The 26,444-nt window shown below is 48.6% G+C and overlaps 1 protein-coding gene across 6 annotated transcripts in view; it reads right to left on the reverse strand.

Moving 5' to 3' along the window:
* Positions 1 to 20,070: 20,070 nt before the first annotated feature.
* MPPED2 (metallophosphoesterase domain containing 2) overlaps positions 20,071 to 26,444 on the reverse strand; it is a 170,106-nt gene continuing 163,732 nt past the window's right edge. For all 6 annotated transcript variants that reach the window (XM_070624608.1, XM_070624609.1, XM_070624610.1 and 3 more), the window contains 2 exons: positions 23,874 to 23,987; positions 20,071 to 21,426 (listed from right to left, as the gene is read on the reverse strand). In XM_070624608.1, the coding sequence (XP_070480709.1) occupies positions 21,308 to 21,426; positions 23,874 to 23,987 (233 nt within the window). In that variant the 3' untranslated portion in view covers positions 20,071 to 21,307. The remainder of the gene's footprint in view (positions 21,427 to 23,873; positions 23,988 to 26,444) is intronic.

Raw genomic sequence — 26,444 nt, forward strand, 5'->3', positions numbered from 1 at the left:
ACGGGGCTGGAGAGACAGTCCCCAGGCTCTGCTCCAGCCAGCAAAGGGACTGAACAATGGGACGGGGGCGGGGGTGGGAACGACCCCAAGACAACCAAGGGTTAACTAACTTCCTGTTTGGGGAAAACACCCAGGAGCTTGCTGAGCACTTAGCTTCTTTGGGAATCTGGGGGCACAGTCCTCTCCCCTTTCCTGTGGATAGTGAGCCGCTCAGCTGACCCCATGTGCAACAGAAATTTCCACGGTGCCCCTGCCATTCTCGACAGCCCTCCACGCCACTGCACCTCACCCCGTGGCAGCGACAGTGACGGCCCTAATAGCAAGTAAACACCCAGAACCGGCCCTTTCAGAGTTCAGAGGTGGGGACCAAGGTGGGGAGGGCGGCCCAGTGGGTCCTTGGCAGATGCAGACATGGAAGGGGAGGGCTGTGTGGGAGGAAGGTGGGAGCTGGGGTGTGCCCAGCTGGAAGCCGCCGCAATTTAACACTCGCAGATGGGGACGGAGGGTGATACGATAGCCCCAGCTGTCTGCCGCTGCGCCTCCGAGGCCCCCCTCGGCTGCCTGGGACTCGGGATGCCTTGGGAAGGGCCCCGTGCGGGTGGGGGCGGCCTCGTGAAGCAGCTGGTCTATTAGGAGATAAGCTTTGTGGAGAATCACACAATCGTTCCGAATCCCCTAATCCCAAACTTTATTGCCCTAGATAATAAGCTTTGGTGGCGACGCTCCATTGAAATATGGAATTGTCTGCAGGCTGGAGGCACCTGCTGTGTCACTCAGCTCTCGGCCAGCAACTGCCGCGCACGATTCAGAGGCAGGTGCACCGCGCCGCCTCGGCTCCCGGAGGGAAGGGGGAGCCGAGGGGCCGGCCCTGCTCCCACGGACGCCTCCACATGCTCTGTGCCCTGGGGGCCCAGCTTAGGCCTGAGAATGTTCTCCCTGTGGCCTGTGCAGTAAGCTGTTGTGGGGACTTGGGGAAGAAGGAGCAGGAGGGAGCATTTGTCTGTTGGGGACGTGAGGCTTAGAGAACGGACCAGCTCTGCCTGCCGACCTCGGTGGTCAGCAGCCGATCGGTCTCTCCCTTCTGCCTGCAACTCCTCCTTACAGCTGCCCAGGCCCCCTTGGCACAGGCGGCTTCTTCTTCCGGCAGAGTCCTCCCCTGCTCCTTACCTGCATGTCTGCCTGGGGGCTTCCCGATCCCCTCTTCCAGGACGCCTTCTGTGCCCCCACCAAGCAGATTTGTGTGTCTTTCTAGTTCCTGGTTCATGTCAGGATGGCAGCCCCCACAACATGAATCAATCAAGTCACCAATCCATTGCTGCTACGCCTGGCCCTCCCCCCCCCCCCCACCACTAGACTCGCAAGTCTTTGAGGACACACCTGAGTCATCTTTTTGTCCGCGGTATCTCGGAGATGCTCAAAAGATTTACCAAAAAAACAGAGACTAGAAGCAGCCTGAACGCACATAAAATGGAATCCACGTGGCAGATCGACACAGCCTCACAAGGACTGAGGGCCAAGCACGCTGTTGAGTGAAAACGACGCGAGATGCCAAACTGTCAAGACTGTCGTCTCATGTTAAAAAAACGGACAGCGCCGGTCACGGCTGGAAAGGGTCCTGAGGGGGGAAGGGAGGCTTGGTCCACACTGTAAAGCCCTTTAGAACTGAAATCCTTAGCATGTGTGAACACTACCTTCTGAGAAGGTGGAGACTATGAGAAAGAGCTCTGTCGATGCAGGAATAAACACGGCGCATGCTCAGGTTGGCGCTGCTGTTCTTATTCACGGCCCACACATGATCTGGAACAACGGAGGTGTCCGCCCGGAGGTCTCTGCAGCAGATGAAGGGGGGATGTTTTGGGCTGGAACGGGGAATCCTCAGTCGCCGTCAGTGACAGACGCTGTGGGTGGAAGCTTGGAAGGTGCAGTGTAGGATCAGCCCGGCCCCGGAGTCTTTGGGAAGGCTTGAAGCTGCCTGCTCCAGAAGGCACAACCGGGGGGAAGAAACCAAAGCAGCGTTTAATGAGCCTCTGTGTGAGGAATAAGAAATCTGGCCAGAAAAGTCTTTAAAGAAAAATGTTGGCTTTTCCTCATTGTTCTGATTAGTACAAACAGGTTCAAATCCCCCTTGTTAGCATATTCTTTCTCCCTTCCTCCTCCCTCCCTCCACCACATTATAGACGCCCTTTCTAGAAGCTCTGCCCTCGCGCAGATGAACGTGACCTAAGTTATTGGGCGCCCTCCCTAATGGCGTATCGATTACCTCCCCACTCCCATAAACAACCCCTCGCGCCTCTCCAGGGCACGGGCTGCACTCGATTAAATTAAGAGAGATCTTGGCTTGTAACAGGGCCCCTCCACCAGGCAGTGGCCTTGCAGGAGGCACTCATGGGTTTGGTTTATGGTCCTCTCGGCCTGCAGGAGGCTGACCCCTTCCTCCAACACAGCCTTTTCGCTTCAGAGACTGGATTTGAGGAAGCTTGGTTATGATTGGGTTTATTCCCCAGTACCGGAGACAGAGCAAGACAAGGACAGACGGTGCGGGGTCGACCACAGAACCACTGAGTGACCCCCTCAGGCTGAATGGCTCATCCTCGCCCTTGACAACGGCATCCTAAGTCTATTCTCTGGGGTGAATGTGGCAATGAGAGTGCTCTGCGGCCCCTGCTAAGTGCTCCACCAACTTTTGCTTCTATGTTTTCACGAAATGAGGGCTGTGGTCATGACTCAACAGGCAGAAATGCGGGCACTCCCTGCTTCCTCTCCTCGGATGGGATGTAGGTTTAACTCAGTCCTCAGTTAGATAAGAATTCCATAACCCTTAACGGCTTTATTCATGTACCCCGTCCAGCATTGTGCCCCCACAGCCCTGTTTCTCTAGAAAACACCCCATCGCCATTCAGGGGCCTCTGCTGACTTGAGTCGCCGTGACCTGCCTCGAGCAGCCGCGGGAAGGCTGAGGCAGAGGTGCCTTTTCAGTGCCTGAGCTGGTCGATGGGAACTCACAGCTAGTGTCCGGTGAACACTGCTTCAGTTAGTCTGTGCTGGGGAACAAACCACCCCAAGATGTGGCTTCAAACGATGACTTATGATTCCATGGATGGGCCCCAACTCCTCTGCCAGTTCTGCTGGGTCCACTCAGGCAGCTGCCTTCAGCGGGAAGGCCGGCTGGGCTCAAAGGTCTAGATGGTGGCCCTTCGAGTGTGGGGTAGTGGGTGCTGGCTGCTGGCTGGGGTGCCCCGCTCTGTCCTACCTGGCCTCTCACCTCCTGGAGGCTGCTCCGCTTCTTGTACGGTGCCTCAGGGCAGCACTCCAAGAGGGTGGAAGTGGACTGGTCAGAGCAAGTCATGGCACCAGTCCAGATGCAAGGGGGTGGAGAAGCAGACTCTGCCCATGGTGGGGAGGGCGCAAAGCTACAGTGCCCCGGGCCCTGGAAGGGAAGGAATCCAACATCACACCATTACAGCACACCCCAGCCACGCCACAGGCGGACTGCAGGTCCCAGAGGCAAGGGAGAGGGACCATCTAGAACCTTCTGAGAAGCTGGGGCACTGGGTGTAAAGGCACGCCTGTGGCTTCGGGCCCCACCCCCTTTCTAAGGCGGCTTTCCTTCAGAGGGCAGCTGAGCAGGAGAGACAACGGCTGAAGAGGCACGTGCCTCCCACGTGGTCGCTGCGTCCTTCTCGGGCACCGCTCGTCCCCTCTGTAGTGCGGCTGCAGGTTAGCCCCTGGCCTCCTGGCCGGGGAATCTGGGGCACTGCTCAGCTTTCTCCGTCAAGGAGGAAAGAAAAGTCACAGGTGGGGAACGAAACAGCAGCGAGAGCAGGCTCTCGAATAGTACACCTGGCTCTGAATCCAGCTGTGCCACACGCTGGCTGCCACATGCGAACTGGAGACACAGACTCTCTGAGCCCCAACTTGCAACTCTGTTAAATGGGGCGATTACCGTGTGTTCTCAAATGTCTCGTCTGTGTGTGTGTGTTGTGTACGGATTCGATGAGATAATGTCATTTTGCTCCAATATCTGGCATTGTTAGGTCTTAAATATTAGTTCTCGTTATTTTCCAAAGACACAGAAGTCAAACTGAAAAGAGTCGTCTGAGATGAATATCGTAATACAGATTTATAGAATCTACTAGCAACGTCAGGAGAATAAAGAAAAACGCAACCTCACAGTTACCCTGACATTTGAAGCCGCATGGTATGCTTCCCCGTGGGCTGGGCAGTCGGGTGACGAGTCCGCCTTTGTGGTCAAACCGACCTGTGTTCTAATCCCGGCTCTGCCAGGTACTGACTGTGGAACCCAGAGCAAGATACGGGCTTTTGAGTTTCCGTTTCCTCATCTGCGAAGTACAGGTGGTAACAGCCCACAGACACGGGCAAGGAGTCAATGTGGGAACGGAGGTCACTCGTGTGAAACACCTGGCGCACAGTAGGTATTAAAACATACTACTCTCTGCCCTCTGCTTCTTGAATTTCTAATTTCCTACTTGGGTTCAAATAACAAATCTATCGATATCCTTTGAGCACTGGGGAGAAGATGAGAACTCACTCGATCTAATAGTTTTCGGTTTGTTTGATTTGGGGCCAGAAGCCACAAAAATAGACCTCCCCCTCCTGAAATGTAAAGGATGTGTTTTGTCCCCCTTGACTGCTCCCATTGTTCTGTCTCTTTAAGGAAAAGACCCTGACCAGGCTGCTCCCCCCATTAATGCTAAAGGCTTCAAGTTCTTCAGCTCTGCTGAACTCTGCATGACCCTGCAGACAATAATTGCTTTAACATAGGGTTAGGCAACAGCCACGAGCTTGTCTGAAAGTAAGCCAGGGCTTAAAATACAACTTAACCTGGGAGATTTAAGCAGGTAAAGAAGATGGCTTCTCTCCGGAATTGCTTCTTGATTAATCACCCCATCTGAGGCCGCTGGAAAAATGACAGTTTTCAAACAGGGCTTTAAACGTCTTCTGCTTGCCTTTTCCTCCCTGGCAGGAAGCCAGTTGCTGCAGCCCCTGGCTCTTAAAGGGGACGGGTTCCCCGGGAGTCTCCTGAGCTGCCCTCGGAAGGGTGGGGGACAGCAACAGGCGCACTGATGGGAGGGAGTTTTCACGCCCCGCACTCAAGGTTTGCCCATCTTCAAGACAAACTCAGGGAGCAGCCACTGAGTCTGGAGACAAGAGGCAGGATCTGGGGAAAAGTGTGCGTTTCCAGCTCTGCTCAGGGCTTCGGGCAAACAGGCTTCAACATGTCCACTAGCTTCTTTCCGGGCAGGCTGTCCAACACCTTGCCATCGACCCGTGGGTCTCAGCATTTTATTGACTTGGCCTCAGTCTGCCGTCTGTCCTTCCTGCTGGCCTCTGTCAACCCTCGGGTTCTTCTCTGAACGCCCGTGCCCTGCGTGTGGGAACTTTCCATTTGTGAGCGACCTGGACACCACCTCCCGTTTACAGTTGCTTCTCCTTCTCAAATCAATGATCAGCAGTCTGGGCTCGAGGCTTGCCTTGCTGCTGCCCTGCTGGGCACCCACAGCATCACCCAGGATACCAGCGGCCAGTCTCCTCCCCTGGGCGTCCCTGCCAATGGACAAGCTGATTTCTGCTCTCCCCACATCCTTGGTCTCTGGTCTTCAGGTCCTAGGCCTAAAGCATGCCTCCAACGGATGGGATTTTTAGACGAGAATTCCATCCTGGCCTTGGGTAAGAGATTTTTCTTACCCAAGAGAGGTTTTTTTCTTGACCTCAGACCAAGCAAGTTCTGTACGAGATGGGTTGGCTTAGCGGTTTTCACATCGTGTTCCTCATCCAAACCCTAGGCTTCTGAAAGGGTTCTCTGGGGATCTTCCATGTGGTCTCAATGAGGGTGGTCCCCTCCGACCAGTCTTGCGTCCTGTAGTGGAGTTCCATCGAAGCTCACGCCTTCTGTCCGCAGCATCCATCCCCAAGATATGTGCTCAGTGTGCTCCTTCCCTTCCTTTGTGTCTGTTTCAGCTGTTCTCCACAACCACCCTACACAAAACGACAACACTACTCCCCCAGTCCCTAGTTGCCCTACCATAGTATTTACTCCACCCGATGCGCTAAGTTATCATTCATGGTGAGCCAAGCTTCCAGAGGTTTTCTCATGCTTAGTACTTCAGCCCCTACACCCAAGCAACGTGGACACACAGGAAGTACTCAATAAACACTGTGCAACAGATGAGCAAATGGTACTTACAGAAAGAGTCCTAGAGTTCCAGGGTGTTATATCTTGTTTATCTTAAGTCAGAATGATTCTTGGTGGAATCGTTTTCTTTTTATTTTATTCTATTTAAAAAATTAACATACAATTTGACTTTTTTTGGCATGTGGTTCTGTGAGTTCTAACACGTGTATGGATTTCTGTAACCACCACCACCACAGTCAGGGCACAAAACAGTCCCGTCATCCCCCAAAAATCTCCCCCATGCTGCCCCTTTGGAGTCACATATTCCCCCAACCCCTAAACCCTGGCAATCACTGGTCACTGTCATGCTGTCTTTTGGAGAATGTCAGACAAATGGAATCAAACTGAATGTGACCATTGAGACTATCTTCTTTCACTCAGCATAATTCCCTGGAGATCCATCCAAGCTTTGTGTGTATTAACGGTTTGTTCCTTTTTATTGCCAAGTAGTATTCCATTGTATGGATGTACCACAGTGAGGTTATCCATTCCCTTGCTGAAGGATATTTGACTTGTTTCCAGTTTTTGGTGATTATGAAAAGAGATGCTATAAACATTTGTGTATGGGTTTTCGTGTAACTGGTTATCACTGGTCTAGGGTAAATCCAAGGACCGGGATTGCTGGGCATATGGTAAACATATGTTTAAGTTCCCAAGAAACAACCTGTTTTCCAGGTGGCTGTACCATTTTGCATTCCTATCAGTAACGCAAAAGAGTTCTAGTTGCTCTGCATCCTTGTCAGCACTTGGTATTGTCGGATTTTTTTTTTTTTGGCTTTTGTTTTGGTTTTTAGCCATTCTAATAGCCATGTGTGGTATCTCATTGTGGTTTTAACTTGCTGCATTTCCCTAGGGGCTAATGATGTTGAACATCTTTTCTCGTGGTTATTAGTATCCATATATCCTCTCTGGTAAAGTCTCTATTCAAATCTTTTACTCATTTTTAATTTGACTGAATTTTAAGACTTTTAAAAAATATATTCTAGCTATAAGACACAATATGACTTAAATATCTTCTCCTAGTTTGTACCTTGTCTTTTCACTTTCCAAATAGTGTCTTTGCCAGAGCCAAAGTTTTTAATTTCAATCAAGTCCAACTTACCAATTTTTTCTTTCATAGGTTGTGCTTTTGGTGTCATATCTAAGAACTCTTTCCCTATTTCCAGGTTATAAATATTTTCATTTGAAAGTTTTATAGATTTATGTTTAACATTTAGATCAATGATCCGTTTTGAATTCACTTTTGTGTAAGGTATGAGGTCTAGGTCAAAGTTTATTTCTGTTTTTGCATTTGAAGTCTAATTGTTCCAACACCACTGGGTGAAAAGACTGGCCCATTTTCACTGAATCACTGCTGGACCTTTTAAAAAAATCAATTGGTCATACTTGTGTGCATCTATTTCTGGACATTCCATTTGAGTCCCCTGAAGTATGTATCTATCTCTTCACCAATACCACCCTCTTGAGTACTGTACCTTTATACTAATTGTTAAAATCAAATAGTGTGAGTCCTCCAGCTTTGTCCTGGAATAATTTTTTAACCGTTGTCATCCTGTGCTATAAAAGGAGAAAGTAAAGAGAAAAAACTTTATTGAGCACCATCTATGTGGTAGGCAGTAGACCATGGGAATTCATAGTATTGTTTTTTTTTTTTTGGTGAGGAAGATAGGCCCTAAGCTAACATCTGTTGCCAATCTTCCTCTTTTTGCTTGAGAAAGAATGTTGCTAACATGTGTGCCAGTCTTCCTCTATTTTGTATGTGGGATGCTGCTACAGCACAGCTGAGGAGTGGTGTAGGTCTGTGCCTGGGATCCAAACCCGCAAACCCTGGGCTGCTGAAGTGTAGCATGCAAACTTAACCCCTATGCAACTGGGCTGGCCCCCAGTATTGTTTAATTTTTAAAACAAATGCATTCCATATGGGTATTATTTTCCCATTTCTGAAGATAAGAGAACGGAACCTCCGAGAATTTTAGTAACAGACCCAAGGCCATACAGTTAATAGGAGGCAGAGTGGGGACTTAACCCCAGGTCAGACTGCCCCTCAAGCTCATGCCCTTTCTACCGCACAATAGTTCACGTCACCTCCTCGGGATTCTGGAGGCACGGAACATGCCTGAGAACATCTTGGATGCTCTGCTGGATTTAACTTTTTAAAAATCATTTATGATGACAAAAGAAAAACCCTCTCTGGTTTCCCAAAAGTTATTTTGTTCCTACAGGTGAGATGCAAACGGTCCTATTTGTACAGTCTGAACAGAAGGTTTCGTTTGGCCTCTTGAACAACAGTGCCAGGTTAATAATCTAAGAGTAGATTGCCACACTGTCTACAGGAAGATAAGTAATCAGGGATTATAAGTCTTTAATTTAATATAACTTATTCCCATTAATTAAATGCCAATTACCTGCATGTCTTTCCTGGGAACTGGCCTTTGCAATCAATCTTTTCAGAAACGTTGTGCACACATGCTCACAGAGGTATTAATATCACTCTCAAGATTTACAGGCACTGGGCTCTCTGGCTTAAACCATCCTCAAACACTCCACGCTGTAACCGCAGATAATCGCCGTAAATTTCCTGATCTTTGCCCTAACTGGTTCTTAAATTTCCATCCCCTAACGGGCTTGAGGAGTTGGTATTTATCATATGGAGACGCTTACTTCTGAGGATCAACACATCCCAGGAAGGCTCTAGGTTTCACATCTACGACCCATCTTCCTGCTTCGGGTTTTTGCTATCGCAACAGATGAGAATCCTTGGGGACAAAGACAGTACTCTGTCCTCTGGCTCCCCTGTGCAGAGCATTCATTCACGGACAACATAACCCTGCGAAGTACCTGGAGCAACCTGACCCCTTGGAAACCTTTTGAACACCCCACCTGCACCGATTTAAGCATCAATGGCAGGGCTCATCCACTGCTGAAAATATTCCCATTCCAGCCCTTAGCAGCTGGCTGTGTGGATCTGCAATTTTTATTAAATTTCTTATCTTCTAGACTGCTTATTCCTTATGCTTGTATATAACTATATGTTTTATGGGTGCTATAAATTTAAATCTTGCAAGTGCCTGGTGGTTTGCTTTGCAGAACTGGTCTGGACTATGTGCCTTCTAATTTTGTATTTCAGCTCAACAAAACAAGGAGACAGAGGAGGAAAACAAATTTATTGAAGGAATCCCCAGGTTTACTTGCAAGCTTGGAGTCACAGCTTCCTACATCTGACCGGTTTCCACTCTTTGTTAACATTTTGACTTGAATGCCCAGAATAGAATGATCTCCATCTCAATCATTAGTTGAATGTTCTTTTTTGTCTGCTTATTTATAAACTTAAAATAGTTATGCATGCACATGCAAAGTAGAACTGAAAGAGTGCAGAAAAGTACAAAAGAGGTAAGTCATAAAACCATCGCTTGCATGTATAAAAGGTCTATATCAATGGTTTGATAATGGGGGCGCACATGTGCCAGGCACCATGCGAAGCTCTCTGCATCCACTTTCTCCCTGACTTCTCTCAACCGTCCAACGGGATCAGAACTGTTATTGCTCTCAATTTAATGATGAGGGAACTGAGGCTCAAAGACATTAAGGAATTGGGTCAAAATCTCACAGCTAGCAAGTGGCAGAAGCCTGTCCTGAACCAAGTCTGTCTGACTCCAAATCCCATATTCCAAACATGACACTAAGAATGTGAGCTATTCACCAGCATTATCATCTCAGATCCACCTTTTCAACCATACACCTTGTGACCTAACTTAACCATGTAACCCCAAGTCAGTCTATTATGGGTCTTTAACGTGGGCAGGACCAAACATCTCACAAGAGATGCTTCATAGCTTAGCTTGACCAATTCATTCTTTGAGTTTGACCAATTCATTTCTCCAATTTGTAGGAAACAAAGAGAAGTGGGCTGGGGATGTCTTAACGGGTCATTATCCTTGCAGGTAAGCATGGTGCTACTGATTCCTATCGGTACACCAGGGGTGATGATTACTGCTGCTTTTTCCCCGTAGTAGCAGAGACAGATTTGCCTCAATTCTCCAACCAATTTCCAGGGTCACACACACAGCATGAGTTATTAGTATGGGGTAGGGTTGAAACTGTCTAGGGCCTTGGACAAGAACAATGAGTAATACTTGTCCTAAACACATTGTTCTGACCTAAACTCGTCCTGTTCTATTCATTCCCAAAGCGCGTAGCTCTATGTCGTACTTGACCTTGGTTACTGCTGATCAGATCAGGAGTGGACACAGGACCTAGGGTACCACATCACTGACTAGGAAGCAGCTGATCATATGATATTCCTGCGCATCAGCTAGAAGATCCACGAATGACTACTCCTGAGGAGCCTGGAATTCTTGGTTCCTTGCCTCCCGAGGTTTGCTGGTTTCTTGCTATTTATTAAGTCTGTATCCTATACCAAACCTGTTTTTTTGGAGAGAACTGGAATGGCTTCCGGTTCCTTGCAACCAAACATCACCTGGATAAGAAAGATGTTTCACACTTTCTTTAATATCAGAAAGAACTCTTTGGAAGTACAAATGGGTGAAGGTCCATGGGCTGAAGAGCATGAAACGGTACGTGTCAGACTCGAAAGAGTTCACTTGCCCACGAAGAACTCAGGGGTGACTTCCTTCTCTTCAGTTGGGCCCAGATTAATTTTGGTTGGTTTTAAACGGTGTTTTTATTTAGGGGGCATGGGACATATGTGATAAACGTGAGGACTATCATATGTCTTATAAAGGGCTAATTGTTTGTGAAAGACGCTCTGCTAGTGACACACACAAGTCTGATGCACAGATGCACACTGGCTACTGGCTCTTCTAGAACAATTTCATTAAACCATCAGCCCTTAAACCAGAACATAATGTGACAAAGCAGAGATTGTCTCCTTTGACCTTGGCAGGATCTGGAAACATTAAAAAAAGATCAAATACTCTTTTTTTAATAAACAACTTTATGACCTCATCAGCCTGCACAGTCAGTTCACGCAAAGGACTTACAAGCCAACCACCTTCTCATTAACACTGCTGTTAATTTTTCATGCTCTATCCAATTTTCTCCATGTCTCAGACTAACCACTTACTCTAATTTATTAGCTTAAGGATTGCTGAATTACAATGGTAAGAAAAAATTTTGTTTCGCCTTTCCTCCAGCATTAGACTCGCATCCCAAGGAACTGGAATTCTTCACTCGAGGAATCAGTTCTTCCCACCCTTTACACTGGTATTTCATCAAATCTCTGGCCTCTGGACCGTCGGCAGGCATTATCCAGAGTAGAACGTAATGTACTGTTTCGCGTCTTTGTAAAAGTCACTTTGCATTTATCTTCAGAATTATTTTATCATTTTACGAACAGTTTAACATATTTACTCATGTGTAAATGGACAAAAGGTGAAGATTCGACAGGCTTCATTTGCAGGGAAGATCTCAACAGAGTCTCGAAAAAAACGATTGAACTTCCAGCTAAAGATTGTAAATAGTGGATACCAAATTATGGCCATTATCTCTAAACTTTAAGACATTGCTTTTAAACTGAATAGACAGAAAACTTCTGAAAAAAATGAATATATATATATTAAACAGGTATCTATATATTAACCAGATTTTTGAGATGTCATATCTATCTACCTATATCTATATCTACATCCATATCTCAACTTGACAAATAGAGTTATGAAACTCAGTAGCGTACTGGAGAAATATTTAAAGACTTTGTAGCTAACGCTTTAACTGTAATTAGAGAGACATTTTTGTGGAGAGAAGCTTTTTGACTGACTGACATAGTTGGAAGAAAAGGGAGATGCCCTAAAACTGTAGGAAAGTTCAAGAGCTGCCCAAAAGCTGTAAGAGTCAAGGCACGGGCCCAGGGGAGCTATATTTCACCCTTCATTATTTGGGTGTCCATTTCAAGATCACTTTGCCGAGTCAATGTTAATATTAGCCAGAGAAGTTCTAACTCCTTCAAGAATCGAGAGTGCTCTCATTAGCCTCTTTTAAGACATATCATCCAAACAACGAAAGTTTAAAAGGCCTAAAACTTTAATTTCTGAGATTTAACATTAGCCAGACCTCTCTGGCTTATAGTCATGTACTCCCAGCTACACAGTCCAAAGGTCAATTACTTTGTATTCATCTCTTTTTCCAAGAAAACATATTTATCATCAAACATTCTTAAATAAACTTATTGATACCTTTTCCTGTTTATACATATCATGGTCAAAAAATAAGTTATGAAATAGAAACCGTGGTTGGCAAAAGTCACTTTGAAGATGGCACCTGTGTGTTACAGGACAGCAGGTGGGGCATATGGAGTAGCATCACTGACGCCACACACTCGCTTGGAGGAAAACAGGCTCATTTGCTCCGATGCAGTTGGGCTGCTGTGTTAAGACTTTGGCTGCAGCCTCTCTTTGGCTCGCTCTGGACTGAATCTCATGCTAAATCAAGCGCCTGATGCGGAGTGGCCACACAATAAACATTGCTTACCTGGTGCATGGCTGTAGGGTACAGCTTTGCACCCCTGACCTCAATCTAACATCCCCCAGGGACGTGTTTCTAGCCACCAAAAACACCTGAAAAGCTATCTGTTGGGTGTGCCATCCCACTTCCAAACCTCGTTCCTAGAATGAGACTCAAACAGAATCTCTATGACTTCAGGTGAGGAGGAGAAACATTTTCTAACAAACTAAAAGAACCATACATAGATTCAACTGAAGAATGACAATTATAATTTTACAAAACCTTCAGATGAAAGAGAACTACAAAAGAGAAAAAAAATGGCCAATATACAGCTCCCTCCAGAATGCCCATAGGTCAGCAATAATTACTTAGGGGGCTATGAAAGGACAATGCCTCTATTGAATTGCTTTTAACTTTGGTCCAAAGTGGTGGTGATGAAGGGGTGCTTTAAACAGCTTTGAGAATGCTGAGCTTTAAAAACAGTAGGTGACGTCCTCAGCATCCCAGCCAAGCTATTCACTGCAAATACCACCCTAACCGCAGCACTCCTGGCATGGCTATGAACGTTCCCATCAATAACTGGGATACTGCTGAATCCACAAGAGTAGCTGGAATAGCCCGCCTATTGTCACTTCACTGGAGATCCGTAATTTACTTCTTGGGAAAAGTCTTCTCTACGAGTGACATCCTCGCGAAACAGTCCCCCATGTGCATTGACTGTGCTGGAAAAACACATCACATAGATTGTGATGAGGGGTCCAGCTCTCCTGCTCCCCCATAAAAGCCAGCAGATAGCAAAGGAAGGAAACAACTGGGCTACTCACTTGCCCCCTTTGTTCAGGGGTGTCTGGCCCTTAGAGAAGATAAATCCATCAATTCACAGTTTAGAGAAAGAAAGTGACGAAAAGATACACACAAGCGACACCTATTGGCCTGGGAAATCAAAAGTTCATTCAGTTTTGGGCCTGACCTCTTGCTTTCTCTTCTTCCTAGTCACCCCCACCCCCAACTCACCTTTGTGTTGAGTCAATAAATTTCTCTGCATAAACTCTAAACTCAAATATATTTTATTGCTCTTCCTGGATGCTGTACCCACAGACCTCACCCTTCTTTGGGAAGATGATCTGTTAAGTACAAATGCCAGAGAAATGCAGTGCCCATCTACCATAGCTTCTGAATCTTCTCACAACAGATTCATAAGACGTAAAGCAACACACTGCTCCCAATGCCACTAGTGGTCTTACGGTGAGCTCCAGATTTTTTATTTTGGGTATTCAGCCCTTTAGAAAACAATGCAAGGAAAGTTCTTATCCTTCTGTACACTTTATTTCAATTCCATTGATACCCAGGAACATAGCCAGTCAAGGAAAAGAGTTAATTTGTTATATTCTGGACTAGTATTGTGGAAGCAGATACACACACACACACACACACACACACTCTCACCAGAAACACTTTAATGCTGAAACAAAGTGTGATGAATATCATTATTTTCCTTATCTCTATAAAATTGATTTCATCAAATTTTCTTGAGTGAAACCCTCCAAGTTGTGTTTTTCAACTTTCCGGGATAAGAACCAAGAAGGTGAACATGGTACTTCAAATCTGGCCACAATCCGTTAATGCTACAGACAGGAGCAAGGTGCTTACACCCCAGGATCTCTGTACTATCTGATGCTTCACACCATTCGTCTCTACTCACCACCATCATCTAATAAGATAAGAACTTCGTGGAGCGGCCCCTTCTGGCGTCTGAGTTAGCATCAGACCTTCCTTAGAGAACTCCATGTTCTACCTTCTCTCAAGGAGCCTTCAACAGACAAGAATTTATCTCAATGTTCCTATTGATCTTCCATTTTTCATCTCCTGATCTATGCAAAACCTCAGAGGGGGCAGGGGCCGGACATCCTCAGCATGGGGAGATGGGGTTCAAGGAAGGAGAGAAATTGAACAAAGGAAGGGAACTGTGCTCATGGCGAGTGTGAGCCCAAGAGCTCATGGGGGAATCTCCATGCTTGTTCAAATGCCCACACACAGCAGTGAAGGCCATAGCCCTGACTTCCACACCCCGTAATCCAAGCCTCATGGTCAGACCCACAGGAATACAAGCTCTTTTATCTGAGGGTTACAGACCACAGTGGAGACCTGGACCAGATCCCCAGGAATCACTGGTCAGGAGCTATGGGTGCAGCCCAGGCCAAAGTCACCCTTCAATACAAGTTCAGAGCAGCACAAAGAAACAGGTCTCAGGGCAGTATTTCTCCAGAGAGCGATTTCAGGTTCCACATAAGAGTAAGTGGTGGCCTTGGATAAATCATTCCTCTCATTTATGTGCTGAGTGGAGAAAACAAGTCAACAACTGATGCATGCAAAAGCATTTGGAGGTGAAGGATGGAGACATTATGGTGCATTTCGTCAATGGCAAGCCATTAGAGAAAACCATTTCACAGAGTAAATTAAGAAAACAAACCGGCTACGTGACCCACTTGGAATTGCCACTGGCCAGACCGGTTTTTCTGCTCCAGCAATGAAGCTGCTTGGGATGGACGTTATCATTAGCCCTTGGAAGGAGGAGGGTAGCTGCCTATGCTTGTCTGAGACTCACACCCCCAGCTCGCACTTCTGCAGCATCGCAGACCCCGATTTTGCTGCTGTCTTGAACTATTCTTTAAATCTCCTATTGCTATTTAGCGTCATGTGTCTATATCTCGTTTTCCTCACCAAGTTGTAAGGCCCTTCCTTTCTGGGCAAGAACTGAGTCTCACAAATGAGGCTTCCTAGGGCAGCGTGGGGCTGAGGGTGTTCAGTAAACATCTGTTGATTTCACCTGTGATTACTCTCGCCCCTGTTCCTCACACACCTGGCCCTTGTCTGCCAAGCACTGATTAATTCATTAAGCAAGCATTTCTTCAGACTTGGAAGCTGAGAAAGCAGAGATGGAAGACCTGGTGGCTGACCCTGGGAGCTCCTGGGCAGACAAGCAACAATCAGACCGTGGTGCAGGCAGAGGCCGGTGTGGTAGCACCATGCGAGGGTGTTCTGGGTACAGGTATGGGGTTCAGGGCAGGCGAACAGGACGTATGACTCCCTCAGAGGATGAAGCAGCCGTCACCTGAGCTTACAGCCGGAGTGTAAGGGCGTGCAGCACAGTCCAGGCAGGGAGCATTTGGGTTCCAAGTCATTTGCTATTTCAGGAGCTTCTACTGAAGAGCTCAACCTAATCTCAAGGTCATCCACTAAGGTCGGGGCAGAAGCGGGCTAGGAAGCCACAGGCCCTCTTCCTTGGTGAGCAGGCTGAGAGCCTGCGGATGCGCCTCGTGCTAACTGTGGCTTCATAAAATTCAGAGCTGACTGACGGGGGCCGGCTCCACCTCCAAGCGCTCAGTCTGCCGTGCTTTCAGTACCTCTGTGGGTCCGCGGGCTAACTGAAACGCTCTTCTCCTCTCCCATTAGTTACCCAGACACAGACGCTGGGGCCTTTCACCTCAAGGCCATTGTCTTGTGATGCATCCCTAATTCAGGAAGGAAATGAGGAGTCCGAGGAACCCACCACAAAGGCCTTGTCAGGCAGTTCGCAGAGACAGGAGCTTAACGAGCTCCATTTAGTACAGTCTGGGCTTGTGGCTCCAACACCCTGACTCGGTCCAGCTCAAGGAATTCACCTCCTCTCGCGAAGGGCTCTGATTAACACAGAAAAATAAGCTCAATGTTGCTTTTTTGTTTTTTGGTTTTTTTGCTTTAAGAAATTATGATTGACAGCCTAATAAAACCTTCCGTATTATAACAGCTCACTGGGCCCAGGCCCCTACTGATGTCCTCACGTCAACTCTGACAAATGCACGGTGAGGGAGGGCTTGTCCCCACTATACACGCGTGGGGTCCGAGGCCGACAGAAGTGACGCAGGAGGTCGGAGGCTCCCAGATGGTAAATGGCGTGGCTGAGACGTGAGAACAAGCGTGTCTGATTCCACGGGCGGTGGCTCTTACGGACACCAGATGTCTCCCAGACCAACACACACACGTGTGTCAAAACGCACGACAAAGAGGTCAAAGTTCAGAGGGAGATAAGGCAGAAGCTGCGCCCTCATCTCTCAGAGGAGGAGGAAGTGGGTGCTCACCAGAGTTGTGGGTGGCCGGTCGCTGAAGGGAAAGAAAGTGAACCCTCAGGGGCACACTAGCAGGGCAGGTTCTGAGGTTTCTTTCCATAATCAGGTTTAACAATAACAAGCCAGATAAGCAGCTCGTTCTATGCTACAAAACCACAGTATGTCTGCCCAAACTGATCTACCCATCTTCGATTATTCCTGAATGTCAAGCTGAAAAAGCAGTTCGTGTTCAAAATTAAGAGTCCAGATGCCAAAGTGAGGCTATCTCTCACTGCTGTGTGACCACAGGCGTGCCACTCACCCTCTCTGAACTTCTCAGGAGCAGCACGGGCTGACTTTACATGGGCAGCAGGGACGACAGAGGCTTCTCAGAGAAGATTCTGAATCACTGTGGTTTTCTCTTCCAGGCAAAGGCAGGACAGGAGCAGCAAGGTGGGAATGACATCTTGAAAAGGCAGCTCTGAACTTCTGGGAGGCCACGCTGGAGAGCGGGCTGCCCACGGCAATCCTGCGGCTTCATCGAGAAGTGGCACTGAGAAGCCACCTCCGGAAGGGGGCCTGGAGCCTTAGGTGAGGCCACCTGTCAAGCCTGCCCAGTCCTGGACCGCCACATCCTCCTGCCCTGCGCCCAGCACGGTTTCCAGATGCCCCAGCTCACAGCCAAATTCTCAAAACAAAGCAGACCTTAATTCACTTCGGTTTAATAATTAAACAGAAAACACCTTAAAACTTTTAGGGAAGTGGGAACAGGGCATGAACAGATACCGGGAAACCAAAATAATGCATGCATGTCGACCCTGCCATAGGAGCAAGCCCTTGCTGGGTGAGGACTGGGGCAGGGGTGTTGCTCTGGGCGCAGCAGGTGCTTCATCTGCAGTCGACAAACCCCAAACCCAGCTCCTGCTTCTCCCGACTTGAGACCTGGGTCACGGGGTTTATTCACTTAAGTGATGGAGATGAAGGCAGGCTTAAGGCTGGCCACCCGTCCAAGTAACAGTGACCTGCCTCTGAAGGAGATTTCAGCAACTCCCAACATCTTTACGAGACCAAAGGGGATTGGGAGGAAATGCAGAGAAAACAATCCACTAGCTGAGCCTGAAGAGACAGTGAGATGGACTGCAAAGACTCCAAGGGGAGAGAGATGCTGAGATCCTCGGGCACCCTTTGAAGCAGCCTGGAAGAGTGCAGACCCTTCCTATTCTGAGGTTAGAAGGGACTTCACAAAATATGACACCCAGCCTGAAAAGTCAGGCCCCTTATCTGCCTCTTGCGAATACCCTCGGGGTTCTTCACATTCTTATGAACAGAGGTTCCTTATGTTTCCAAGCAATGAAAACAAACACACTTTCCTGGAAATAAAGCCACTGGTGCTCTGAGCCCACAGACAGGTCCTGCCTGGAGCGTCTCGGGCAGCAGGGGAATCTCAGTCAACAAACACCGTGCGCCACTGACTGGGCGCGAGGCCGTGATCTCTGCATCACATGACACATCACATAACAACCACGACACCTTCCCCATCATCACGGCCCCATCTCACAGCGACTGTGAGCGCCCAGACAGAGGCACCTGTGCCGGTCGGTGCGACCGGGATGTGGGCAGGCCGCTGGCTCCAGGCTCTGTGCTCTCATCCACCCCTCCATGTGCGGGGCCTCAGGCAGAGGGGAGGGGTCCAACTTGATGCTGTCGTAAGGCCACGCCGCAGGGCCTCCAGCGGGGGGACAGGAGACGCCCCAGGCGGGCATGGTGTCTTATCAGCCCCTGACCATCAGCATTTCTCATCCAGAGGCGGCGCGATGGACAGGGCTGTGGCATCAGACCTGGCTTTGAACCTTCCGTCTTCCTGGGGAAGTTATTTAACTTTGGGAGCCCTGGTCTCTGATCTATCAAGTGGGGCTTACGTGACGTCCCCGAGGGTTTGGTGAGGATGAGAAACAAAACCTGAGACCTGCTAGCAATAGCCAGAGATGGAGGGGAGATGCGCCCCACCTGTGAGCGCTGTCTCAGATGCTTCCCTGCCCCTTGTCCTCCGCTGGGCAAAGCTGCAGGCCTCCAGACAGTCATCGGCCTCCAGGGGCAGTTCCTGCACACGCAACGGAGAACAGGACCTGCGAAGGAAGCTCTGTGCATGAGCCAGCCCACCCTGCGGAGTCTGCAGGCTGCGCCCTCTTGCCTCCGCACGTGGAGCCATGCTGGTAAGCGCTTGGCTTGATTAGTTTGCGTCCAGATGTGCTCTCGAGGGCCGCGCACACCCACCTGTCAGCAGGAGGATCCACCCGTCTCTGGAAAGCCTGCTTTTCCGGAAGTCTGAGTCTAGCTCCTTGCAGAGTAACCAGAGGAAATTTCCAATCAGCCCTCCTCTCCCTAGGAAAGACTCTGGGGCCAACACCCGCTTCTACCACGCAGCAGCCCAGAGGAGGGCTATTAAGCTCTCACCGTACCTCCTCTGGCCTGTCTTAGCTGCTGGGCTCACGGACCACCTCTGGCACGGAAGCTCGAGCATCTGCTCTGTGAGCTCAGACCAAAGTGGCCACTGCAGGCTCAGGGCGGCAGCAGAGACCCTCAATGACTATCAGCAACTATGATGGCCCAAGATGATCACACGTGAGTCTGAGCTGGAATTCTTGCCTAGAATATTCTCTCTACTCTGCTGGTACGAAATCAAGAATTCTTTTTAGGAATTACACCAAAGAATCCACAATGGGTAGGAAGGAAGGGAGACGTGTCAGAATACAGTCCAGTGGGCACTGGGATGCACACCCGGGATACACCGCAGATTCACGACCATGCTGCTTTTCCTCGCCAGCTCTTCCACAGGAAAGAGGACACAGCTTCCCCATCCTACCGCCTGCTGCCGCATTGCAGCGCTGGACATCGTGGGAACAGCAGTGAGGGGAGACAGCAACTGCTCCTGGGGACAACTGAGAGTGTGTGGGTGGTACTCCATCCCCATGGGCCCACCCTTTCACGTCCAAACACGTCCACACGCATGTGCACACCAGCGTCTCCAGCCCCACTGCACGCTTGCTCTGTTCCTGTGGAAACTACAAGGGCCAAAGACAAAGTCTCCCCCTCTGAAATCTACGGCAGGTTAGATGACACTGTGTGGACAGAAGGGAACGTACACCCAGTGCCTCCTCAATCTACCTGCTGGCCCCTGAAGGGTGGGCGATAAAAATTTATTGAAAATTAGAAAAAAAAAAGTCACTTATTCTGATTCTTCTGAAGGGGAGCCTGACATTGCGTAGGAATAAATGCCTCCTCCCCAGGACCGAGCCACCAGCCTCCCACTAGCCACCCCCCAAAGAGCACAGGTTTAAAAATCTTGCAAGTTTATTTGCATATAAAGGCCGCTAGATATAGAATATCACAATAAATTTAAAGAAACGACTGCTTTCCTAAATTTCATTAGCAAGATAACATAAAATAGAATAAAGCTCAACAGCATTTACAACGGGAGAACAGAAATGACTATTAGCGACAATATGTTGTGCTAGCGAAGATTGCATCGACACACAGTGCAAAATGGGGGGGAGGAAGCAAGAAGACAATCCGGGGTATTTAAATATAGAGGACAACTAAGCCTTACTTTCCTTCGCTTCCGCTGAGTCCATTCACGTCTGTACACGCCTGTACTGTACCTAGATTTGACTCAAGCTCTTTAAGACCTTGAGATCTGAGGAAACGTCAGCTCCTTGGGACTTCCGATGCCCCGCTACACAGCGTCCCTTACAGTTGTACTGTCCTTGGCAATATTCAACTCCTAACTTAGTCATAATACACAAAAAATATTTATATATATAAACCCCTATTGAAAAGGAGTCTGCACGCTCATTTTTTTTTCTTACTGCGTAAAATATCTGCTCTTGACAGATTCCATTTCCATATTTTTAAAGCTAAAATAATTTAAAAGAAACAAACAAACAATGAAGCTAACGACAGCGTGGATCTCACTAGTTAAGCATCCTTTCAGCGAGGGCCATTTCCTCCCTTGACACAGCCTTCCTTACAGGGAGTGTGGAGACGGCTCTCCCACGTCTACTTTTGTTGCAAAGATTGCTATGAATCCGGGCCACGTCTGCAAAAAAGAAGCATTACCAAGAAAACAACAACAAAACATCAAAACATAAAATACTTCAAACAACACTCTCTAACAGCTGTGCAAATCTGGGTGGTTTTTAAAACACTGCCTACCTGTTTCTTCTTTTCATTTTCTTCCAGCTTAAAGCGTATTAAAATTAGACTTTTGTCACCTTTTAAAAAGAAAGCTTGGCTGTCCTTTGGCGAACACTAACAATTTACAACGGCATGGCCTTTGAGAAAACAGAAGTCACTTTACAAATTCACAACGCTCCTTTGATTTCAAATGGATGCCCCATTTTAAAAAAAAAAACAAGGAAGAAGCACAACCTCTAGCATCATTTGTGTTCCAGCAATTTACAAAAAGAACTCACAGGATTTGGAAATAAACGAGTAAGAGAACGTAAGTTTATAATTAGAAAAACGGCAGTTTGTAGATCTTCCCTCACATTCCAATGGGGCACGTCGAGCTTCAGGAACCCTGCGGGTTTGGAAGGTCAAATATAATTGGAGGGTTGGTCGGCTGGAAGCTGACTGTACACGTGGAGGCATTGATGTACGTGGTGTACCCGTCGGTCATGATGCCGTAACCTGGGGAGAGACAGAGCCGCACTTACTGTCACGTATACCCATGGCGGTGACTCAGTGCAGGGCCGCCGGGCAAGGAAAACCAAGAAACCCCTGCTGGGGGGGGGGGGGGGGGGCGGATGAAACGACGCAGAGGAGCTTCCCCAGATATACCAGATATAACAGCTTCCAGATGCTGCCTCCCCATTTTATTCTATGTTCTTTAAAGAGAGAACCCTTTCCTTCAAATAAAAGGGATTCTTTTTTCCTTATTTAAATACTAGATTTGTCAGGGAAAGGCTGCGATTTTTTCCTAGTGAGAATACAAAAGAAACTTTTTTCCCTTTTGTTAAAATCTGATTTTCATTTCAGAGCCCTGTGTTAACCATTGAGTTCCAGGCAACAAAAGAGGGGTGACAGAAGACATTCCCCCAGGGCACGCCATCCGAGCCCCACGTGGGCTTCTGACAGGAGGGGCAGACGCCCTGCCCTGGGAGGAGGGAGAGGCCTGTGCAGCCTCCTTAGCTACAGAATGATCACCAAACTGCCTGGATGAGGGTTAACAACCGAGGATCTGATCTGAAGAATTGTGTGCCTTCCATGCTGAGACCATGTCATTCAAGAGCCAAGTCTTCACAGGTCCTGGCGAGGTGGAGAAACATCACCAGAGGACGCTGCCTCCTAAGCTACCTGGACTCTAGACCAAGCAAAAATGCCCCCCATGTGCCACGCAAATCTCTGTGACCTATTGGAAAAAAGCTACGAACGTTTCCCCGGGTCTCTGGGATGTATGTTCCTTTCATAATTTTTAATTTGTTGAAATTTTCAGCATGTTTGCAAATCTGCACAACATCTCTCTGGACATCTTATATTTGCCTTATAGTCTCAGCAATTAAGTCGGTCATTCTACATGGTTATCTTGCTCTTACGGCATAGAGAAATACGTCTGTGAAAAAACAAAATCACCAGGACTTACAGAAACAACTGATGAGGGCCGGGTTTTTTTCCATTTGCTAAAATTTCTCTGAGTAAGCCTGTGGAAAGCTTAATGAGGGTCAATGGAAAAATCTCTTAAGAAAAGAAAAGAGACATTTAAAACGTGCACTGTTTAGTTCTGGGGTCATAAAGTCTTGTTATCTCTCTCCATCAAGAGGCTGGTATTTGCCCTCTCTCTGCCCTCTTCAGCTGTCTGAAGCGAATAAAAGCGAGACAAGTTTATTTGAATTTGATCTCCTCCCTTTTAAGCAAGTTTATTATTTTGGGACTTCAGTGGAATTCCCCAATTGTCTGGCTAGTTTAAAGCTAATTAATGATTGGAAAAAAAAAGGAAGAAATGCAAACTGAGAGGCATGTTGCAGGAACCCACCCTGAGACCTGCCCCAGAAATGCCGTGTGGATGTGAGCTCTGATCCCCAGGGGGCATCATGCCTTAGAGACGAACCCTCCTTGTCAGGGGGTACAGCTCAAGTCAGGGCAGGACGACACCCCTGTTGGGGGCTGCACCCGGCTCCCACCCCCTCAGCGTGCCTGCCCTGGGAGCGAGCTGAGTCTTCTCTGGCCTAGGGGAGATTTCAGTGAGCTTTTCATTCTACACCTGAGTAGGAGGCCAGTGGGGGTGCAGGCTTTGAAAAGCAAATTTTGTTTTTTGCTCCATCAGGCACAGAGGCCCACACCCCTCACCTGCAGATTCACGGGAGTGACTCCAGAGAGGGGGGAAGTCAGCCCACTGTGCCCAGGCCTGTGCTGTGGGCGGAGCAGGTCCTGGTCACCCCCGGTCTGAAGGAGGATGGCCATGAAACCCAGCGCCCCAGGGCTCCTGCGAGGCTCCCGGCCCTGGCACTCGACGCCAGCTTAGCCCGAAAGGCAGTCACAGTGCAGATTAGTCACTTTCCCCCTCAGTGCGGCCAACAGGCCGGTGGCCTCTGAGAAGCCGCAGGTTTCCCAAGGTCGGTAAGGACGGCCCACCGGCAGATGTGCAGGCTCCCGCCAGTTCTCCTCTCGGCCTTTCCCCGCGTGCAAGTTATTTCGCAGATGATGTCCTGTCTGCCTTCTGGGGCCTGAGTGCATCCTGCACAAGGCAGCGTCTACAGGCGGGAGGAGGCCGCAGAAGCTATTCAGTCCACTCTCCAGGCCACCTCTCTTAACGCCCTTAAAGGGACAATCTGCCAGCCCTACCTCAGGGCTGCTCTGTGAGGCGGTTACCAAGACCCCTCCTCAGAGTCTGAGCTTCCAGAGCTGCCCGGGGGCCTGCGGGGCTCCCCCGCAATGTGGGCCCCACCTGGCTCCCGCTCGGCCGCTCAGCAGAGAGCAGCGGCCACACCACGCATGGGATGCTCCTCCCAAGTCACCCTGTGCGGGGGCCGCCGGCAAAGCAGTCGGAGCGCCATGCTCCCTTGTTCCCAGCTCGGCCAAGGCCCCTGGGGGAGACCATAGGCAGGCCCACGCCGCGGGCGCCCCCCTTCTGGTCTTACCTTCGTGGATGCCGCCGAACACGTGGAGCTTGGGCCGGACGCGCCGCTGCACGGTGTTCAAGAGCTCCACGCAGCCCACCCTCTGCAGCTCCTTTGGCACCCAGTCTCGAAAACCTAAGGGCAATGCAATCGATACTCTTAATTCCCCTCTTCAGGTAAGCCTTCACTGAGACTTTCCGGAAGCCGTAACTCACACGAGGTTTATTACGTTATCTGTAATCCCAGCCTCGCCATTAAAGCTCACGATGGCTTTTAAGGGACTTTTCACGTGTCACTTTGTCTTCTTCGGGTTCTTGAAATTTTTTTTTTTGGTTTCCATTTTTTTCTTCCTGTTAATTAACATTTTTTTTTTTTCTTTTTTCTGTAAGGGATTTGATTTATTCAGCCATGGGTTTCAAATCTTCTTCATGGGCCCAATGACATTTATTCCCAGCAGTTTCCTAATATCTCTTTCTCTCTCAACTCAGTCACTTTCTCTTTTTTAATTATATCTTTCTTATAGCAGTTTCCTTGCAAGGTGGTTCAAAGAAGAAGGGTGCGGAGGGGCTGCCCGTAAACCGGCCACAGGATCCCTCGCTCTCCTGAGGTGCATCAGCCCTCACTGGGGTGGTTTGTGAGGACCACAGCAGGGGAACACCAGGTTCCTGCCCCAGGCTGCTCCCTAGCGACGTGCAACAATGTGACCTCGTGGTGGCATCCAGCAAGCCGGGACTAACTGACTACCTTTAAAGTAAAAGCCACTTAGTTCTACGCTTAATGCAGAAAATCCATAAAAACTGACATGAATTATAGCAAAATTCAGCTATCTGGATGATTATGGTCCGAAATGGAATCCCTACGCCTCCCAGGATGGGATGGAAAGAGGCAGGTGAGACGAAAGGCTAAACCGTGGTCAGTGGGAATCCGTCCCATGGCTCCGTCTGATGATTCTGCTATTTAGGAACGAGATCGGGCAGAAAGGGACAGACAAGCTTCTTTCACTCTCTCTGCGAAACTGGAGAAATGAAGATTTAGCATCTCTGTAAAGACATGTTAGCTGGGGTGTGGGGAGTGGCCAGAAAGTCTGGAAGAACAGCAGAGGAAAGAGAGGGCCCTATAAAAAATCCAACCAGTGGCTTTAAAACTCTGTTAATTAGAGGAAAAAATGGTTAATCCACGGGTGACTGGCATATTCTCTCATGAACGTGTTTTCCTGGAAGGGGGAAATATTTCACATACAATCACCTAAGAAAGCATCTCCCTCATACCATCACAGCAAAGTCCCACGTGGGGGAGGCTTCCCTTCCCAGTAGGAGAGACTCCCCACGCCCCCAACCCCCACCCCTCCCCCCAGCACTGTTAGAAGAATCCCAACATCTGCGCAGACTAAGGTCCAGCTGGGCCTTGGGAACACGGTGCCTGCCCTCGCTCTGGAACTCCACGATGTGGTCCTTGCTCTGCCTTGTGCACAGCCATTCTCTGGGCTGCCCCATCTCTCCCATGCAGCCTCCCTATTAAGAGCCCCTGGAATGTCTGATTTCTTTGGAGGCTAGAATTCAGACTTCCTATTACTGCCACTTGCCTCTGTACCAAAATTAATGACTTGACAAGTCTGTGCATCAACTGTTCTGTTCAAAGTTACATCCAAGCAACGCTTGAGTCCTGTCAATGCTTCCGTGCTGGGGACGTCCAGGTCCCACAGTGAGCAGCCTCAGGGGACTCACGCGTGCACCTGTGAGGCTGCGCAGGGAGGACCAAGCTGGCCAGGATGCTGTCTGCAGGGTCCTGCTGATCAGAATGTTCAGCTAGCAATTAATGACTCAGTTAGTCTCTAATGATTATGAAACAGGGAAATTAACTAATTGTGACCTGATAAAGGTTGTTGATAAGTATAGTCTTTTGAAACATGGGATGGGGTGGGATGGAGTTGGGGAAAAAAGCTGGAGATGCTGACTTCGAAGTGTTGGAAAAACCAGGAAGTGCTGATCTTGTGCAAATGTGTACAATTTCCGTGTCTGCAACAGAACTGGTCCCCCTTCTCCTGCTTCCTCCATCACTAAAATGTGCCACCGCAGCTCAGCCCCGGCTCTCCCCTCCGCTGTTTCCATGAGCACACAGAGCACGCCACTCACTGGGGATGGAGAGCAGCCCTGAGTGGCTTGGAGGGAAAATATCTACAAAGACTACATTCATATTAGGGATGCAAGCTAGATTTTGCATTTTTCAGGCTGACAGAGGAGGGAAGTGACAAGGATAACAACCCCAACCCAGGAAAACACCACGACAATCATTTATTTTTGTATTAAGCATCTCCTCTCTCTCCAAACTAAGAGGCTCCAAACTCTTTGCTAGTGCTGTACATTCAAAATTTTGTTAAGAGTAGATTTCGGGTTGTGTGCTTTTTCCTGCATTAAAAAAAAGAGAAAACTCTCCTGCTAAGAGTGAGGCGTCTGAATTTCCTGTGTGCACCTTCGCTGGACAGGAAGGGCTGCGGCACCAGGAATTCCGAGGGGACGGGCGTCCAGGCGCAGTCCTGCTGAAAAACGTTCCGTGGCCAAGCCAGACAGACAGCAAGCCCGCGGACAATCAGGA

The sequence above is a fragment of the Equus przewalskii genome, chromosome 6 (assembly GCF_037783145.1).
Source record: "Equus przewalskii isolate Varuska chromosome 6, EquPr2, whole genome shotgun sequence".
In the NCBI taxonomy this organism is placed as follows: Eukaryota; Metazoa; Chordata; class Mammalia; order Perissodactyla; family Equidae; genus Equus; species Equus przewalskii.